We start from the raw sequence: 20,131 nt of genomic DNA on the forward strand, positions 1-20,131 counted from the left end.
ATACATACAACCATTTTAAACAAAAATATATGACATTGTATTGTGAATATATAATACATATGATTACCGTTAAGGATGCAAGTGGATTTATGCAGTTGTAAAGTTCTTACATTTTACACAAAGTATTGATTCTAAGTATACTGTACAAAGTTAAAAACGTGTATTTTAATCCCTAGAAAAACCTCTAAAATTAATGTAAAGAGGTATAGCTAAAGTCAACAGAAAAACTAAAATGAAATTCTAGATTATTTAGTTTACTGAAAAGAATGCACGAAAGGAGTAGCAGAGGAACCAAAAATAAACAAGATAAACAGTAAACAGTTAGAGAACGGTAGATCTTTATCCAACCATATCAATAAATTAAATGTAAATGGACTAAATATTATAATTGAAAAAGCCCAGACCAGATGAGAATGAAAAACTCAACCTTATACTAGCTATAAGAGGCACTCTTTAAATACAAAAGTAGAGGCAGGTTGAAAGTAAAGGGATGTATAAGGCTACCATCCACCCTAATCGCCAGAACTTATAAATATGTTACCTTAGGTGGCAGAAGGGACTCTGCAGATGTGATTAAAGTTACGGACATTGAGATGGGGCAGTTACCCTGGGTTATCCAGTGGGCCCAGTCTAATCACAGAAGTCCTTAAAAGCAGAGAACTTGAAAAAGAAAAGAAAATGGTAACTATGTGAGATGCTGATTATGTTCATTAGCTTGACTGGTGATTATTTCAGAATGTATGTCTGTATCAAAGCATTCAGTCACACTCCATAAATATATACAATTTTTATTTGTCAATTATAACTCAATAAAGATGGGAAAAAATAACAGTTAAAGACCAAAACAAGAGACAACAGCAGTCAGAGATAAATGTTAATTTAAGATGGAGGAAGAGTCAGGGTGATAATGCGTTGCTGGCTCTGAGGATGGAGGAAGGGCCCAAGCCGAGGAGTGCGGGTAGAGGCCAGGAAATTATTCTCCCTTTGAGCCTCTGGAAGAGAATATAGCACTTCCAACACCTTGATTTGAGCCCAGTGAGACCTTGAGATCTATGTCAGAAGGCTGGCCTACTAATATCTTACAGAACTAAGGTAATAAATCTGTGTTGTTATAAGCCATTATTTTGAGGTAATTTGTTATAGCAACAATAGAAAATCAGTACAGGGTGGGAAAAGATATACCAGGCAAGTAGCATAAGAAAGTTTGACTATATTAATATCAGATAAAGTGAACTTAAAGACAGAGAGTGTTACCAGTGATAAAAGGGGGCATTTCACTGATCAAAGTGTCAGTTCATCTGGAAGATAGAATAGCCCTAAAAATGTATGTACCTGACAAAAGCTTCAAAATATGTAAAATAAAAAGACAGAAATAGACAAATCCGCAATCATGGTTGGAGATTTTAACACTGTTGTCTCATCAGTTGATAGAACAATTATTCAAAAATCAACCGACAACAAACCAGTAAGGGATAAAGAAGTTGTGGTATATTTATATGATGAAGTACTACTCAACCATAAAAAAGAATAAAATAATGCCATTTGCAGGAACATGGGTGGACCTAGAGATCGTCATTCTCAGTGAAGTAAGCCAGAAAGAGAAAGAGAAATACCATGTGATATCTCTCATATGTGAAATCTTAAAAAAAGAAAAAAAGAAAAGAAAAGGACACTATGAACTCATCTACAAAACAGAAACAGACTTGCAGGCTTAGTAAACAATCTTATGGTTACTGGGGAAAGAGGGTGGGAAGGGATAAATTTGGGAGTTTGATATTTATAAATGTTAGCCACTACATATAAAAAATAGATTTTTTTTAAAAAATTTCTTTTGTATAGCACAGGGAACTATGTTCAATATGTTGTAATGGCCTTTAAGGAAAAAAAATATGAAAACGAATGTATGTATGTGTATGCATGACTGGAACATTGTGCTGTACACCAGAAACTGACACATTGCAATTGATTGTACTTCAGTTAATAAAAAAGCCAGTAAGAACATTAGAAGATCTGAACCGCTATTGACAACCTTGACTTAATTGACATTTTTCAGAACACTGCACCCAATTTCAGAACACACCTTCTTTTCTTGTGCACATAGTACATTCACCAAGATAGACTACCTGCTGGGCCATAAAACAAGTTTCCATAAATTTAAAAGGATTGCCACCATACCAGGTAAAACAGAAGAAGAAATTATACTCAGTATGTTCTTTGACCACAGTAGAATTAAATTAGAAATAAATGATAAGAACACCGAATATTTAGAAATTAAACGAAACACTTCTAAATAATCCATGGATAAAAGAAGAAATCACAAGGGAAAATAGCAAATATTTTGACCTAAAAGAAAATGAAAACCACAGTATGTCAAAGTTTCTGGGTGGCAACCTGAAGCTTTGCTTGAACGGAAATGTGTATTGTTGAAATCCTTTGAAAATGCATTTTCAACGATCAGAGGGCGTCAGCTCTCCAGTTAGCATTGATCTTTTGTGCTGTACTCTGGACAGCTCTTCCCACTGGTTCCTCTTTTCTAGTATAACATTTTAATGCATCAGTTTGCTAACTTATCAGTCTCTTCCTTTCTAAACTGTAAAAAGCCTTCAGGACAAGTACTGTTGTTCTTGTCAGTGTTTTGTCTGTAGTTCCTAGCAGTGTGTGACACTGCGTGGGTTCTCAATAAATTTTGAATGGAAGATTGGAAATGGATCTCACCTTCATGAGAACCCAGTGGAGACCAGCAGAATAAGGATCATTAGCCCCATGTTACAGCTGAGGAGGCGGAAGCCCAGGTTCACTTAATGAGCCAGCGACAGTGCCAGGTTTCCATCATCCTCAGACATTTTCCTTTCAGGCCCTAAGCTGCCGACAGAAACATCACCATGAGTGAGAAGTGTCTCCCCAGCAGATGTGCAAAATTCACACCAGCATAAAACAGGACGCCCTCACTGGCTGTATAAACCTCATCAGGTAGTCTTTTATTCTCTGGAGGATGGGCGAGGGCACCTTCCCATGCCGGGTCTGGGAGCCCTGGGCACCGACTCTGTTCTGTGTTCTGTGCTGGGTGGGAGGGGCTGGGCCCTGACCCGTCCCAGGCCCCGGCTTCGCCCGGCAGGAAGCCCCCGAGCTTCAGGCCTCGCTGAGGCTCTCGGCCACCCACATGAGGGGGGGGGGGTGCTCTGCCCTGTGAGCTCTTGTTTCTCTATTTTCTACCCAGGTTTCAGTTCTTGACTGGGGTTTGTTTCCCCTTTGTCTCTGGTTCAGCTTCCTTTTCCTGTTTGGTTTTAAGTAGATCTAAAACTCAAGTTGCTGCCTTCTGAGGGTCTGTGGCCCTCTGGCAGCCGGCCTGGTGGGAATACGGGACTTACCTCCTCGGCTTCCTGTGCTGCAGCCTTGCAGCCATGGCCTCAGTGTGAGTACAGGGACCGGGGGACAGGGGGACGTCCAGGGGAAACATGGAATCATGATGGGGTAGAGCTCAGGGGGCTTTAGACGCCTTCCCAGACCCCTCGTTACACTGAGAGGGTGGCGAGGACCAGAGGGCAAAGGACTTCGGCGCGGTCACGCAGCAGGTTGTGACGGCTCACTCCATCCACTCCGGCATCTCCGTCTGCTGGTCTGTCCATCACACCGGCCTGGGCCACTTGATGCCTGTTATCTTTAATGGCTCTTTTTGTCAGAAGCACTTCCTCAGAAGTCAGATGCCGGCCTCAGGTGGTGGAGGGGGCTCTGAACTGTCTGACAGGTTGGGGTCTGGCTCAGAGGTGCCGTGGATGGGGCCTCTGCTCTCGGGGTGGCCTGAGAGCGCTCGGGTGCTTTTCTCTGAGTACCGGTCTCTGTGCAGAGGGAGGAATTGGCGTGCCTTTTGTAACAGAGACTTCGTGGCTGTGACGGCGGAACCCTGACCTCCGCTGGAGGGACTTGTGACCAGCTTTAGGTCACTTATCACTTAGGATGTTGTAGTTTAGCAGCAGCTGGTCTGCATTCTGCACTTGTAATTGTGGGCACACTTTCTAAAGCTGAGGTTATATTGCAGATGTGACTCTCCCCTGCCCTGTGACTTCATGAAAGATTGTGGTTCACAGGGCTGGGTTTTATCCTCTGGGATTTGGGGCATTTACTTGATAAACTCATTGCAGCTTTGCATCTTAGGGTGAAATTATAACTCCTCCCCTTAAAAATTTCCAAACTGCAGTTTCACCAGTTTTCTCATCTGATTGTGTTCACCCTGTTGGGTGAGGCAGCTCCGGAAGGGTTAGCGCTGCTGTTCTGTGGACGAGCAGGCCTGGCCTCTGGGGGCCGCGGCACTTGCCCAAGGTCGCGTGGCTGGTTGAGGAGGGACTGCAAGGAGACCCACCCAGAGCAGAACAGCCTGGACTGGGGTTTCCCAGGGCGCGACACAGGCTCCCGGGAAGCATCTTGCAGAGAGTGGTCGCGGTTGACAGGGCAGTAAGTAGGGCTTGTCCGGTGGGCTGGGCCGCAGGGGAGCTTTGGAGAGGGCAGTGCTCCCACCTCTCGGCGCCGTCTGGGCCAGGCTGTTGGAGTTGCTTCCTCTCGGCCCGAGTGAGCGGCTCACAAGGCCAGGGACACACGCTGTTTTTACCATTGGCCTTATTCTTGCTCCTGTGCAGCCAGTTTTCTATCATTTTAGTAATTTTCCTTGAGCTTTAACGGATTTGTGGCTGGAGCTGTGGAAAAACAAGACTTTCCATCTCAAAGACATGTTAACTTCCAAAGTGGGCAGGGACCAAAGTCATTTCCAGCTGAAAATTACGCTGTGAAAAGCTCAGTCTACTCTATCCTGTCAACTGCTGATTGCAGAAAATAGTTTCAGAACTAAATGAGGAGGAAGCAAAGCAGTTTTTAAAAATTTTTTAAAATTGTGGAAATCTTAGAAGTTTCCATCTTGAAAGCAAGGTAGAGACCATCTATAGTAGATCATCTAGGTTAGTGGTGCCCTGGGCATCTGACTCTCCACTTCAACCAAATTCACTCTCTTTTATCTTTTTAAGTCTTCCTCAATATTGTCTTGAGGAAGAAAGTTGTGTGTCGCTGGCAATAATGACTTCGAAGTCTGAAAGCTGCTTATTTAGTCCAGCTCTGAGGTACACAGATCAGGAAACTGAGGCCCAGAGTCCGGGCAGAACTCGTCTTTGGTGAGTGAATTAGTGGTCCAGCCAGACAAAAAGCGTCCCCCCTGGAGGTTGCCCGCACTCATGGCGCCGGCGGGGCCCAGGTACCGCAGCTGCAGGGGCTGTAGACATTTGCCTTCCCGCATGCTGACAGAACGGAGATGTAACAGCAGATTCCCAGTCACCGTGGTGCCTGTAATGAGGATACAGGAGGCCTTCGCATCGTGAAAACATGTCAGTCCAGCTCTGGCCACCCATCCGTCAAGAAGCACTTAACTGTGGACTAGGATCTGGGAGTTCCCTTGAGCGCGCGGCAGTCCGGTGCGCTCCCTCTGGCGTTGTTCCGTTCAATTCTGACAGCGATCCTGAAGGTGGCAGGTACTGCTTGCATTGCTCCCGTTTCACAGAGAGGAAGCCAAGGCAGAGAGAGAGTGAGTGACTCGGCCAGAGACGGGCCCAGGCTGGAGCGCATGTCTCCTGACTGCAGATGCTCTGCTCCCACACGCTGGGCTGGAGGGGTCTCTGCTCGGAGCCTTGTCAAGTGGGGGAACAGCACCCTTGGAACCGGAGAGACTACAAGCCCTAAGTCACATGCAGTGTAGACCTTAGTGAGTGTGGACAGGAGAGCAGCAGGAGCTGAGAAGTTGGGGGCTGTCAGGAGGAAGGAAGTGGGATCTCAGGTAAACTCCGAAGGACAGGGATGATTTAATTTGAAAGGGACCGAGGAGCTGCTCTCGGTGCTGGGGAGACAGAGGCCAGGAAGTCAGGCATCCTGAAATCATTCTGGGGGCAGGGAAGGTAGAGGGCGCACAGCTGAGATGTCATGACCAAGAGATGCGAAAAGACCAGCGAGAGCGACATGGTAGAGAAAGGGCCACCGCTCACGCCGAGTGGAGCCTTTCCTTCGAGACCCCAGTGAGGACACGAGGCGCGGTGCAAAGCATGAGCGTGAAAGCTTGGGGGGTCACACGGGGAGGGAGGACAGCAAGGGGAAAGGCCCTGAGGTGGGAACAGTCTGCCAAGTTCAAGGGTCAGGAAGGAATAGGGCGTGAAGCTGTAAGCATGAGAGGGTAGTGAAGGGCAGTGGGGCAGAGAAGCAGCCAGACCTTATGGCCTGGAGCCCGGGAGAACCTAGGTTGGCATCGCTGTGTAGTGGGAAGCCTTGGAGGGCGTTACACAAGGAAAAGATATCCGATAGAGGTTTAAGAACAGTCAGTGTGGCCCCCGAGTGGATAACAGCCTGTAGTGTGACAAAAACAGAGGCAGGAAGACGTGTGTGGTCACGCAGGTGAGAGGTGGCCATGACTGGGGCTAGTGTTGGAGCCACGGTGTCGCTGGAAAGTAGCCAGATTCAGTAGGTTGTCTGGGAGCCTCCACGACCGCCTGAAGGATCCAGGGTGGGTGTGAAGGAAGGAAATGAATCAAACCTGACTCTGGAGGACGGTGGGGAAGGCAGATGCACACCCGCGTGCCAGCTTGGGGTCAGGGTGGGGGTGTTGAGCCGGCCGGTGCAGAACAGGTCCCCGGGGAGAGTTGGCTGAACGAGGCCAAGCTAAGCCGGAGCGAACTGGTACCAGAGCTCAGCGGAAAAGCCGCAGGAGGGAGTGATGCGTGTGACCCTTTCTGCCAGACAGTTCCAGTCCCTTCCCTTGTCTCCCTCTCGTCCTTGTTGTGCTTGGTTGGTTGGTGGTTTTTCTAAAAGCACTTAGCAACTTCTAACATCTTATATGACTTATTTATTACTTGTTGTCTGTCTCCACCCCTCTAGAATGTGAATTCAAAAGCAGAGGGATTTTTGTCTGTTTTTGCTGGTAGAGTATCCTCAGTGCCTGAAACAGGGCCTGGCAGCACACATTTGTTAGGTTGCTGGACTGAGTTAACTGCTTCTGATGATGATACTGGAGATGGCTGGGCCAGCGGAGCTGCTGCCCAGTGGGGCTCCTGCTCGGCGCGTCAGAGAAGCGGCCAGGGAGGCAGAGCCGAGGCTTCCTGTACAGTCGATGGTCGGTTGGCTGCCGGGACATGGTAATTACCACTTATTCCATGGTCCTTCAGATCTTGAATACGCAAAGGTGTAAGAAGTCTCATGCAGCCCGGTCCACCCCACAGCCCTCCAGCCCACACCTTCGGCCTTGCTGCGGGGTTTGGGAGATCGTCTCTGAGAGCAGCTGGTGTTTCCTTTGACGTCTTGTCCCCACAGACGAGTCAGAGTCCCAGCAGCTTGCAACCAGACAAGCCTTCAGAGTCCGTGTTGTCCATTTACTCTCCCAGGATGTGTAGCCAAATCATCTGGCAGGCGTCTCAAAGCTTCTCTGTCGTCTTCAATTCAGAGAATCCGATGTGTCTCCGGTGGAGAGACACTACTCCCGTAACAGTTCCAGGTTATCCTCGGGGGAGCGCGGGGCGCTCCCCGGGGGTCCTGGGGCAGGAAATGGTTGAGAACTGGTCTGCTCCGGTGGTTTCATTTCGGTAACTGAACCCATAAAAGTGGAAAGTAACAGCCGTGCCCTTTTCTGAGTGTTATCTGCCACACGTTACGCTAATGATACGATGTGACATATGTTGTCTTTAACCCTCATCCTCGGAGGGGTTACACTGTTATCCTCATCTCACTGGTAGAGACAGAGATCAGCTAGGTCAGCTTACTCACTCCAGGTCACACTGGCATCAGTTGGCAGAGTTGGGATTTGAAGCCAGGTCTCTTGTGTTTTCAAAAGCTAAGTTTAGCCATAGCCTCTAGAAGGAACTTGCCCCAAAATTATAGTCAAATTTAGAATCAAGGCCTCCTAATCTCTGTTGTTCTTTGTAGCCTCCAACTTCACACGTTAACCCCATGAGAGACGGGAGACCTCCTCAGCCCTCCTGTGCGCCCACGCTTCTCTCTGTCAGTCAGTCTGCTCGTTCCCCACCTCCCCCCGAGCCTAGGGCTCCAGGGCAAGGTCTGCATCACCCCTGTGCCCAGAGAACGGCACGCACTGACTTAGATGGGAATTAGAGCCGACCCCTGCTGATCACTGCGGATGTCAGCCCAGGGTGCAGCCGGTCTCTTCCCAGGCTGTGGCTTTCCCCTCAGAGATGTGCATGTGTTCCCCATCCCTGACCCGCCCCACCTCTACAGCTGTCCCAAGGCTGGGGTGCAGCCCGTTCCAATCCCACGAGTGATAAGAGCCACAGACTCGGGGATACAGGCGTGTATTGGAATTTGTAAATGCTTTTGAGGTTGGAGCAGCCCTCATGTCCACGTGACCTTCAGATGCCCCCCCCCCCCAGGGAAAGGGCCCCACTGTGGCCTCGAAAGAAAGTGTGGGAAGGAGTTGAGACTGGCTCAGACTCAGAGTATCAGACTCTCTCAACAGTTGGTGGAAGTGTTTGTTCCAGATTCCACTAGACTTCACAGAAAAGAGGAGCCAGCTGTCCAGGCATCTGGAACGGTGGCATCATAGTGGAGAAAAGGCAAACAGTCTTGACCGCATTTGACGGGGCTGTCTGACCCTCCCAGCCAACTTGGATGGAAGGAAGGATGTCTGGGTTTAACACTGAACTTACTGTTTATTTACCCACAGCCTTTCTTTATTTCTAACACTCACAAAAACCAGGCTTAAACCATCATCATTTGAGATTCTGCCTGTTAATATATGCGGATCTAATTTATTGTTTTCATTGCTGTAATGAAGTTCTCAAAATGTGATCAGAAGACCTACCCTTCTAGGGGTCTGTAAGTCAAAACTGTGTTTATAATAATACTGAGGCATTATCTGCCTTTTCCCTCACGAGAGCACGGTGGAATTTTCCAGAGGCTGCGTGGCGTGTGTTGACATTGTCACTGTGACAGCTAAGGAAACGCGTGCTCGTGCTTTAAAACATTCTTAATTTCAAATGTGGCAAATACGAATAGACTTAACCTACATAAGCAGAAGTTTTTTGATGTCCTCAATAATTTTTGTGGGTGTAAGGGGTCCTGAGACCAAAGGAGTTTGAGAACCACTTCTGCAAAGTGTTCGGTTATGTGACAGGACCGCAAAAGGCCGGCGTAGAATCGGGAAGCACCCAGTTCAGGATGTGGCTCCCTGGGCAGAGAGGAGGGCCCTGGGGTGCAGGGGCTTCTTGAGCTAAACAGCTTTCTGAGGTGACGCCTCATTTCCTGGACTGAGTGGTGTGATCATGGGAACCTACTTCTGCCAGGCATGAAGTATTTCAGAATAAACATTTTAAGTTTAGAATGAAACATCAAACCTGTTTTAGGTCTGTTCTCATTAGGAGAAAAAAGGTCACCCTAGAGGCGAGTCACTCATGCCCAGGGGGGAGTGTGGCAACGGCCCCCATAGTCAGGGTCGCCTCTCAGAGTGAGGCCGCCCCGCCCTGCGCCAGGCCTCCAAGCCCTGCTGTGCCCGTGGACTCTCCTTGAGTGCCTGCTCCTGTGTGGCCTGGGAGAGTGACTCCCCACCCGCTGGGTAACTTGTGTTCATCCCATTCGCTGTCGGGCCCTGCCCTGCACTGAAGGTCTGTTTGCCAGGTATCACATTTCTCAGCTCGAGGGAAGAGAAAGTGAGCTGGAGGGAGCAGCTGGGAGCCGGGAGTGGGTGCCAGCTCCTATCAGCTTACATCAGCCAGACTTGCCTTCTGTGGGTCTTTGTTAGGTGTTTAATCCTCTGATAGTCATTGTTGGGGGGGAGCTCCCAGGATGGTAACCACTCACCCTGCTTTGCCTGGGACTGTCCTGGTTTTAGCGCTGGATGTCCTGCCCTGCCTCCCAGGAGGCCCCTCGGCCCCTCGGCCCCAGGCGGACCTGGGTTCCCAGACCTGCCAGGGCAACAAGGTCAGCCACGTGCAAGGCAGAGTGTGATGCGTTGTTCTGTCTGCGGAGCCGCCAGAGCTGAGCAGGGAGGGTGAGGTCTGACCATCCTCCTCCAGTGAGGGATCCAGGCAGCTGGATCGGCTCCCAGGGACCTGCGGAGGAGCCAGGGAGGGCAGCCCCCTCCCCGGAGCAGTGGATCTCTGCCCCCAGGCCTGAACCCGAAGGTGCAGCAGCCTCACCGAGGGCCCACCCTCAGCCTTGCGGCTTCCTGGCTCTCAGATGCTGGGGGCGGGGTGGTGGTGGTGTGGGCAGAACCTGATGGCAATCTCCAGCAGATGCTTTTGTTTGGCAGCTACTCTGTCTCTGAGAATAAATGGAGTGGGATTGTAATGGAATGTTCCCACGGGCACACTATTCAGTTAGAGAGGCATGTATTCAACAAGCAGTTTGTGGTGTCTGCAGCATCCAAGGGACTGAGTTTACAAAAGGGAAAGCAACGAAGGGCCTGCCTTCAAGGAGCTCCTCGTCTCGTGGGGTAGGCAGCGAGAAGCAGGACGTACTGTAGGTGCTCTGGGAGGAGGCAGAAATGTGCTGTGGGACTCGGTCTCCCTCCTTAAGGTGCTGAACAGTCTCCAGGCTCGACCCTGGACTCTGTTTTCCAACCAGCCTCTGTGGTTGGCCCTGTTGCTGTCTCTTCTCTTTTTGGCTTTGCATCCTTCCCTTACTTTATAATATTACACTCTGTCCTTCAAGTTTTTGTAGTAAACGCCTGGCAAAGCCCTGAAAGATATCATAGAGAGGAAAGGAATTCCACGTTGACCGTGCTGCACGGGAGGGAGCCTGGCCTGCCAGCAGTGAGAGTTTCAGAAACCTCATTCCCAGTCAGGCAGGGAGCGGTGGAGTGGGAGTCCGACAGCTGATGGGACGTGGACCCTGCGCTTTTCCAGAAGGAACAGAGACTGACGTCAGGCTCGCTTCACCGGGGGGTGCATTGCAGGTGTGTCCCAAGTGTTAGCTTCCTCCCCAGGTGCGTCAGTGCTTTCTGATGTCAGGGCCAGGAAGACCCTGAGCAGGTTCACAGGTGCACGCGGGAAGTGCGGGGTATGTTCACTCTGCTGCTTTTTCAGTGAGAGAGTTCAGAAGGTGTCCAGTAGCGGTCTCTGACGTCTGGTCCAGAAGAGGTAACTGCTAGGCCAGTGACGGGACGTGGGGGATGGGCGGAGCTTGGTGCAGACCCCCCCCGCTGTCTGAGGGACCCTGAGGTCAGGCTGGCCTTGGACAGATGAGGAAACTGAGGCCCAGAGTCACGCGCGCTGTCTCCTCTAAGCTCCTGACGAAGGGCTGTCCAGAGCTTTGTTAGTTTATGTCTCATATGCCTCGGGGTGGGGTGGGGGGAGCTACAGGCTTGCATTTTCACAGGGCCCACAAATACCTGTGCGGAAGCCCAGAATGAGAGTGGGATTGGACTGCTTATTCAGAGAGCCTTCTTCTAGGGGAGGAGCTCTGGTTGTATCCACTGCTCAGAACCATCTGTTAAGTCCCGGGGGAAAAGGTCCCTCAACCTGGCAGTTCAGCACCATGTGGAACAAACTGCAGAGCGTCCTTCAGCTGCCTTTCCCCCACCGGTCAGTGGTGGTCGCTCCTGTAGAGGCCGCCTGGCAGAGGTCAGCTTCCCCTCCGCCCGCTTCGCCTGTCTGCTGCACGTGGGACCAGAGGAGTGGGCGCCCGGGGGCTGCGTCTGCACGTTGTGCGGGGCCAGCGCTGGGGGTAGGAATGGTCTTTGTAATTTAGTGAAGGAAATCTTGTACGAATGTGTTTTAAAAGTTTAGTCATTCCTTCAGTGGATAATTTTTAAAAAGAAAATATTTTGTCTACCAGATTAACTTTCCTCAAAGGATAACTGATGTAGACAGATGAAGTGTGCGATGCCTGTGGAGTTCGCCTGCAGTGAGGAGTTTGTGTCTGTCCTGGCAAAGGTGTTGAGAAGACAGTTAAATACATGGAGCAATGTCTAGGCTGGATAGCAATCAAGATTTTATTAAAACAAAACAACACAAGATAAAAATTGCATAACTATGTGTCATGACAGATTTTAACTAGACTTACTGTGGTAATCATTTGCAATACATACAAATACTGAATCACTGTTGTGTACCTGAAACTAATATAATGTTACCTGTCAATTGTATGTTTAAAAAATGAAAAATAATAAAATAAATGAAATGCTGACTCCTTTAAAACAAACCAGACATCCCAAAGGGATAATAATAAGATGCATCTTAAGTAAGCAGGTATTTTATTGCATTTAGGTTTTGTTAGTGGTAATAAAGTAAGCAGAAACAGACAAGCACTATTCAAATGGGATAAAAATAGGGATTTTTATTAGCCACAAGTTAAATTTGAAAGCTACAAGCGCTTAAAAAACAACAACAAGGGAACCTGCGACTGTATAAGTACAATTTGAAAAATAGGGATGGTGTTCAAGCACCTTCCTGGGGCATGCACAGCGGCGAGCACGCGGCCACATCGCCTGCCGCGAACAGCCCTGCGGGTGTGCATGGTGTCCCCAGGCAAGCTCCAGCCCCCGAGCCCCCGAGCGCGCACACACAGCACCCTGCTCTCGCCTCCCCGGCTCTGCTGGCTGCTCCTCCCCCTCCTGGAGCCCCACATCCCCTTCCTCCCGCCTGGGGTTGAGAGCTCTTTGTCTTTAAGCCCACGCAGCCCTTTCTTCAGGAAGCCTTCCCTGGCTCCCCCAACCCCTGGGGGCTGAGCAAGGTGTGTAATCGCTTGTCTTAACTTCCCGAGTAGCTGTGAGCGCGCCGAGAGCAGGGCTGTATGTTCATCTCTGCATCGCTGGGTATTTTTGGACTCACTGGCGTCTGTGCTTGTCAGACTAAGACAGGGGCGTCCTGCCAACAGTAGGACCCAGGCACCCAGAGAGCACATGGCAGACCAGGACTCTCTAGGGGAAGGGGCCTGGGGTGGCAGGGGGCTTTAGCTTTGTTGTGCGAAGAATGGCTGGAAGAACCAAGACGTCCCTTCAGTTGTCTACTGGACTGGCAGAGCTCTCCAGAACTTTTACCTCTATAACTGTGGAGGACAGGGAGCGGAGGTCCCTCAGAACAAGGAGGGCTTGCCTGACGATTAAACCAACTGTTAGGACAACAGGATGGGCTGCTCTGGAGAGCGCTGAGTTCCCCGCTGCCGGCGTTTGTTCAGAGGCTGGGTGTGCACTTAGGGCTGCTGTTGTCCTGAACATGGAGGATTTAGGTCGTCTCTGGCACTCTCACCACAGTCCGCATTCATCAGGCATCTACTGTGCGCGCCCGGTCCTGGAGCCACGGCGGGGATGAGACCGGCGTGTCCCTGCCCTTGGGGAGCCTGCACTGTAGCAGAGGGTGTCACTCTGGGTCTTCCAAGAAGCAGACTCCGAGACCCTGCAGACGGTTAGATACCAGAGGTTTATCAGAACATCAGGGAAGGGTGGAGGGAGAGGCCTGGAGAGCCTCAGGCCACCATGCAGTCTGCGTCTGCGGAAGGAGGGGGCTGGGAGGACTGAGTACAAGCATTCTGAGAGGGTCTGGGCCAGGCTGATGAGGAGGAGGCCCGGAGCAAAGGCTGCCCCCACCCCACCCCCAGGTAGCCCTGCCACACTGAGTCATTGGCGGAGAGCGGCCCAGAGAACGTGGCCTCTGTGCACACATGGGCGTCCAGAGGGGCAGCGACTGGGGCCACTGGTCAGCTTTGCTTCCCTAACAGGCTCCTTTGAAGGAGATCTGAAGGGTGGTGGCCCAGGGCCGTCACGCAAGGGGTTCATCTCACAGCTCTTCCTGGATTGGCTTCCCCAGAGGCGTCTTAAGGGCTTCTGTGTCTCATGCTAGTAAGTGGTGGAGCTGGGATTCCAGCTCCGATTCCTCTGACTTAATCAGGTCTGCACCTTGTTAGCTAACACGGTGCTGCCTCTCAGGGCCTCTCCCCGCCGCTGAGTCGGTATCTGAGCGCACGCCCACTTGCCCGCTTGCCGAGTGTATCAGTGGCAGCAGGTGACGCACCGCAGCCCGTGGCCTGATTCGAAGTTAGTTAATGTTGGGATGGAACTCTGACTTGATTTGAACCAAGGTCTGTCTGATTCTGTGTACAGTTTACTCTGATTGCTGCCAGACTTTGTGAGGCTAGAGCCCAAAGACTTAGCTAGGGGAACAGGGCCTCCTAATATTCTTGTAAAAGATACATGGTTTCAGGGTCTGAAATTCAGAAGACAGAGCATAGTGCCTTTTTTTGGCTTTTCTTTTTTTCTCTCCACCAGCGTGCGCTGGCTGTCTCCTGGGAAAAACCATGCCTATTTTGCGCATCACTGATTTCCCCTTAAATAATTTGTTGTGTTATTTACACCATGCCTAGAATATTGTAGACAGTTGTCAAATTAAAGTTGTGATTCCTTTCTCATTCAAGCACCTTTTCCCCTGAAGGCAAAGCTGTGAGTCTCTCCCCTGCTATTGAAAACTTCAGCACAGAACTTCCTCTCCAGTCCCATGGTCTTTAGAGAATCAACCCTCGTCACCTCACAGAGCAGCCCTTCCAGAGACAGTTGGAAGCTCGGGCAACTAGAGGTTGCTTTGTGTCAAGTAGCAGTTGGCCTCTGTTTTTGAGAAAGGCAAAGCCAGTGTCCATCCCTCGGAGCTGAGGCTGACGCTTATGTTTTCTCTTGCCCTGCAGTGAACAGAGTATCTGCCAAGCCCGGGCTTCCGTGATGGTCTACGATGACACCAGTAAGAAATGGGTACCAATCAAACCTGGCCAGCAGGGATTCAGCCGGATCAACATCTACCACAACACTGCCAGCAACACCTTCAGAGTCGTGGGAGTCAAGCTTCAGGATCAGCAGGTGAGTGCTGGAGTAACAGCCTAGACCCACGAGCCCTCAGCACGCATGCAGGTGCGCACACGCGCGCACACAAGCGCACATGCACACTCACACACAGACACACACAGTGCAGTGAAAAGAGGTTAGAAGACAATAAGGTCAAGGTTTAGAGTCAGAAGGTCTGTGTTCAAAGTCTGACCCTGTCTTCTGGCACTCCAAGTGTAACGCCTTCAGCCAACTTTCTTTTCTGAGCTTCATTTTTCACATCTGTCTTACAGAGACAGTAATCCACCCCCTGCCTACCTCACTGTGTTACTGTCATATTAGAATATAAATAAAGTGATAGATGTGAAACAGCTTTAAGAAATGTATCATACGAATGTGTTAGTATTATTCTATGCCTGCACACCCATAAGTAATAAAGCTGTGAAGACTTTTGGTCTACCAACCCCGAAAGTCTTACTTTGCAAGGAATATCAAGGTGATTTGAAGATCGTTTCTCTATTAGGACATCCTGGGCAGATCAGGCAAGATGGTTTGTGAGTGTACCTGGTAAGTACCTGTGCAAATAAATAATTATAAGTCCACCTATGTCAGGGATAGTCGTGTACACATAACTAAGACACAGTGGTCTGACGTGAGGTGGACCAAAACAGCGACATGGAGAAAGGGCTTGTGCAGCTTAACCACGGTGACTTTGGTCGGAACCTCAGCCCCTTCTTAGAAGTTGACGAGGAAGTTTTTAGCAACGAAATCAGCTGATCTGTAGTTTAGCGCTTCTGAAAACCTCTGCCTGAGACAGCGTTTTCTGGCATCCTTTGTCGGCCAGGCCTTGGCTGAGGTGGTGAGCAGCAGGGTAACCGCTATCTCAGCAGAACCAGCATGTGAGAAAATAGAAAAGAGAGAACAGAAACTTAGGACTCTATTTTTAGCGTGTTGCCTATTAAATAGGTCTCTGCTGTGGCCAAAGTAGTCTTAGCTAAGTTTCAATTTCTTGTGGCTAAAAGGGACATCCTTACTTCAGAACCCCTGACAGAAGGTCGTCTGTCTAACCAGGAACTCTGGGTACCTTCCGGGGCATCCCTGTCCCTTGTTGATGCTCCTCTCTGGTAGGAAGGCTGTTCTGGGAACCTTCTAGAAGCTGCTTCCCTGTTCTTCTAGTTCATCAATTCTAGCTCTGCCTTTTAGAGGCTCACTGCACCATACACTGCAGAATATACAACACCTTTAAGCCCCAATTATGGTGACAACCAAAACATCTTGCACGTTTCACTGACACCCATGGGCGGGGCTGGCAGGGCCGTGCCACCCTAGTACTCCCCTTTGACACAAGGTCCATCACCCAGTGTGGTTCCTGAGTCACAGGGGGTGTTCCCGGGGTGGGTGCTTCTATCACAACAAACTTGCCGTTCCCTTCATGCTCTTTGGTTGCCCTGCAGGGCACGCTCGGAAGGTCCCACAGTGTGCTGGAGAGGGCTTGGGACCGGAGAATGGGATCCCCTGAAACCTGCACGAACCTTGTTCTCAGGAGCCTCAACGCCTCCCTGCCTCCCTCAGAGGAAATCACGTGTCAGGGCTCATCTGGGAGGAGACCTTCTCCCCATTCAGGAAGGGACTGGGAGCAGTCCTCAGTGATCTTCTGGATGAATTCAAAGAGACTCTGCTGCCTCGAACTTAGAGATTTCCTAGGGCCTGACAGAGCAGTTACCAGCCCAGCCTTCCACTTGGAATTGTGTGTTTGTCAGACAGACCCCTAGAACGTGATTGAGACTCTCCCCGGTGGCGGGGGCACATTAGCCAGGAACACAAGAGATTCTCATTAAACCAAGGTGTTAGAGAAAGTGGCAGAAAACCTGGTCCGTAATGGCTTGTATGGGCCTCAGCAGAAAAAGTTGATTTTCACAGGTCTGTTTTCTAGTCATTATGGGTGACAGACAAGGTCAGACCATTTTAGAGTGACAGGAATTCCTGGCCTGATAACCAGACAGAGCTGTCTTACATGGAAACAGTCTTTATAGCTCATGGAACATCTTCAGATCTGATAGTTCAGCCTCCCAGTAACCCCGTGATGATAACAGTGCAAGAATTCTCACCCCCATTTTGCTAAATAGGTGGGCATAAAACCAGGTGATCATTTGTGGGAAGAAAGGACCGCTGAGTTATAGTATCATTAGCCAAGGTCTAACCTGAATCTCACATGGAGGGTGAAGAAAACCAAGATTTTTAGTTGAGAATGAGTTGTGGCCACTGAACCTATGAGTGAGTTCTCAGTCTGAATTAGCAGAAGCAGAGGTCCAGAGGGAGGGAGATTATAGTCCAGCTCTGCTCTGAATGGTCGTGTTTCACCACAAACGTCGGGACTAAATCTGAGTGCCACAAACCAGAATCTATAAGGAAGAGAGCGTCCACACTGGTGAGAGGTCTGAAGGTAGCGTAATATGTGGAACAGTTGAAGAAGGAACAAGAGGAGAAAAAAACGGAAGGGGGCGTGGCCACAGTTTTCACATCTCTTAAGGGCCATCATATGGATGAGAAATCGTACTTCTGTGAAGTCCTGAGAACAGATTAGGAATACTGCGTGGATATTACAGTGAAGAACATTTGATCTGAGCCCAATAAAAGGAAGAACTTTCTTACAAGTACACTGTGGAGGATGGAAGGTATTGCCTCGTGAGCCCATGAGCCAGCAGGCCACTTGGTGAGCATTCTGGGAAGGCACTCCGTCACCCAGTTGAGATTTGCATGAGCTGAGACCACAAAGGCCTTTACCAGCCTGTAGATTCTGTGATTGTAGATCCAAGTGAATATGTGGGTCCAGAAGACCGTTCTCCACCATCAGCTTCTTTTTCTGTAAAGGGCTCTTGAGTGTTCTTACTGGGAAGCCTGAGAAGCGCATTAGATAGTACTTGTTGCAGGGCCTTCCTCGAGGACACGGGAAGCCCCCAGTTTTCCCCGCGCTCCCCAGAGCAGAGCAAGTGCGACGCTGCCGCTCTGGCTCTTGCACACGGAAAGTGGCCTTTTCAATTAAACCGCGCTTATCCTCCAGCACTTACCTGGATTAGTCCTTCCAAAGCTTGGAGAATTGTTGTTAAAGTAAAGCTGAGAAGGATACAGACTGTGAAAGTAATAGAGTGGAAGCAGATAAACCTTACAGACGCTAACCAAAGGAAAACGATGTGACTATATTAATATTATACAAAATAAATTTTAAGGCAAGAAATATTACTGAAGATAAAGAAGGACCTTTTTAATAATAAATGAGTCAATTGAAAAGGAAGACACAACAATACTAAATTTGTAGGTACCTAATAGATCTTCAAAATATATAAAGCAAAAATGGAAAGATCTAAAGGGAGAAATAGAGAAATCCAGAGGCGCAACTGGAAGTTCTAATCATACCTTCAAAAAACTGACTCAGCAAGCAGGCAGAAATAAGTAAACAGGTAATTTGAAGAGCGTTTTTAACCAACTTGACCCGATTTACATTCACAGAAACTACAGCCAGCCACAGGAGAATATACAGTCCTCTCAAGAGTACATTGAACATTTATGGAAATAGACTATATGCTTGACCATGAAGCCAATCTCAACAAATTTAAAAAGATTAAACTCAGACAGAGCTTTTCTTTGACCATAGCGGAATTCCGCCAGAAATCAGTAACAGAAGGATAACTCCTTGTTTGGAAATTAATGTTTGGAAATGCTACTAAATAAGCCATGGGACCGAAAAAAAAGAAAAAGAAAAACCACAACATAAATTAGAAAATATTTTGAACAGAACAATAATGTACATGCAATGTAGCAAAGCTTGTGGGATGCAAGTAAAGCACCACATATAGAGAAACATACAGCCATAAATGCATATTTTAGAGAAAGAATGATTGAAAATCAGTGACCTAAGAAGCTAGGAAAAGCAAAAACAAAGTAAATCAACAAAAATAGAAGGAAAAATGAAAACAGAAACAAAAACCTAATGAAATAGAAAGCAGATACACAATAGAGAAAAGCAAAATGTTTTAGTTGAGGGGGAAACGAGTCTAGATAGAGCCACACGTATGTGGTCACTTGGCTTATGACAAAGACACCAGTGCACTCAGTGGGCTAAGGGTGGTCCTTTCAACAAATGATACCAGAACAGCCAGATATACATGAAAAAAGTCTTTATGCCTAGCTCACAGTGTACCCCCAAATTAAGGTCAACCTAAACATGCAAAGTAAATCAGTAGAAGAAAATTCAGGAAAATATCTTCATTATATTGGAGGGAAAATGTCTTCATGACATTGAACAGGACACAAATAGCATTAACTGTAAAAGAAAAACATTAAGTTGGACTTCTTTAAAGTTAAGCAATTTTCTTTATTGAAAAGTTACCATTGAGAAAGTGAAAAAGCAAGCTACCTACTGGGAGAAGAGATACATATATATGTATACACACACACACACACACACACACACACACACACACACACACACGACAAAGGACTCGTGAAAAGTGTGTGTGGAACTCCTACAAATCAATAAGAAAAAGACAAACAACCTCTTAAAAATGGGCACAAGGACTTGAACTGAAATTGCACAAAAAGAGAAAAGAGCAGTGGAACAGAAAACCAACGAGCATGTGAAAGTTGCTCTCCGTCACTTCTCATAATACAAAAGGACACTGTGATCAGAGTGCTGCACACACAGCAGAAAAGCTGAAGTTAAAAGGGCTGAAGGCCAAATGTTGGTGGGAATGCAGAGTGACTGGAGTCCCCACATACTGCTGCTGGGAGGTGTAAATCACCACAGCCTCTCTGGAAAGTGATTTGCCAGAACCTACTAAAGCTCAGTATGTACCTACCCTGTAACCCACTCTTGGGTGTATACCCCAGAGAAATGAGTGCCTGTGTCCCGTGAAAGACATGGATGAAAATATTCATGGCAATTCTATTCCTGACAGCCAACAGCTAGAAACTACACAAATGCCCATCAACAGGAGAATGGATGAGTTATTTATGGTATATCAAAAAACAGAATGTTGTGTAGCTGCCAAAAAGAATTAAATACTTACAAATACTTACAAATTAAATACTTACAAATGCAGTAACATGGACAAATCTCAGAGACTTTTTTTTGCATGAAAGAACACAGAAACAGAAGAGTACATACCATGTGAATCCATTTCTGTGTAGTTCCCCTTCCCCGCCCCCTCCCCCAGTAACCATGGTTTATTTTCTATGTCTGTGAGTCTGTATCTATTTTGTAAATAAGTACATTTGTGTCTTTTTTTTTTTTTTTTAGATTCCATATATGTGATGTCATATCGTATTTTTCTTTCTCTTTCTGGCTTATTTCACTTA

The 20,131-nt window shown here is 48.3% G+C and overlaps 1 protein-coding gene across 5 annotated transcripts in view; it reads left to right on the forward strand.

Moving 5' to 3' along the window:
• EVL (Enah/Vasp-like) overlaps nt 1–20,131 on the forward strand; it is a 135,133-nt gene that overhangs the window by 67,780 nt on the left and 47,222 nt on the right. For 3 of the 5 annotated variants that reach the window (XM_064486246.1, XM_064486247.1, XM_064486245.1), the window contains exon 2: nt 14,644–14,812. In XM_064486246.1, the coding sequence (XP_064342316.1) occupies nt 14,644–14,812 (169 nt within the window). Of the gene's footprint in view, nt 1–3,256; nt 3,413–14,643; nt 14,813–20,131 lie in introns of those variants that run through there. The other 2 variants (XM_064486248.1, XM_031454300.2) reach the window with 2 other exon arrangements.

Source organism: Camelus dromedarius, chromosome 5 (assembly GCF_036321535.1).
Source record: "Camelus dromedarius isolate mCamDro1 chromosome 5, mCamDro1.pat, whole genome shotgun sequence".
Taxonomy (NCBI): Eukaryota; Metazoa; Chordata; class Mammalia; order Artiodactyla; family Camelidae; genus Camelus; species Camelus dromedarius.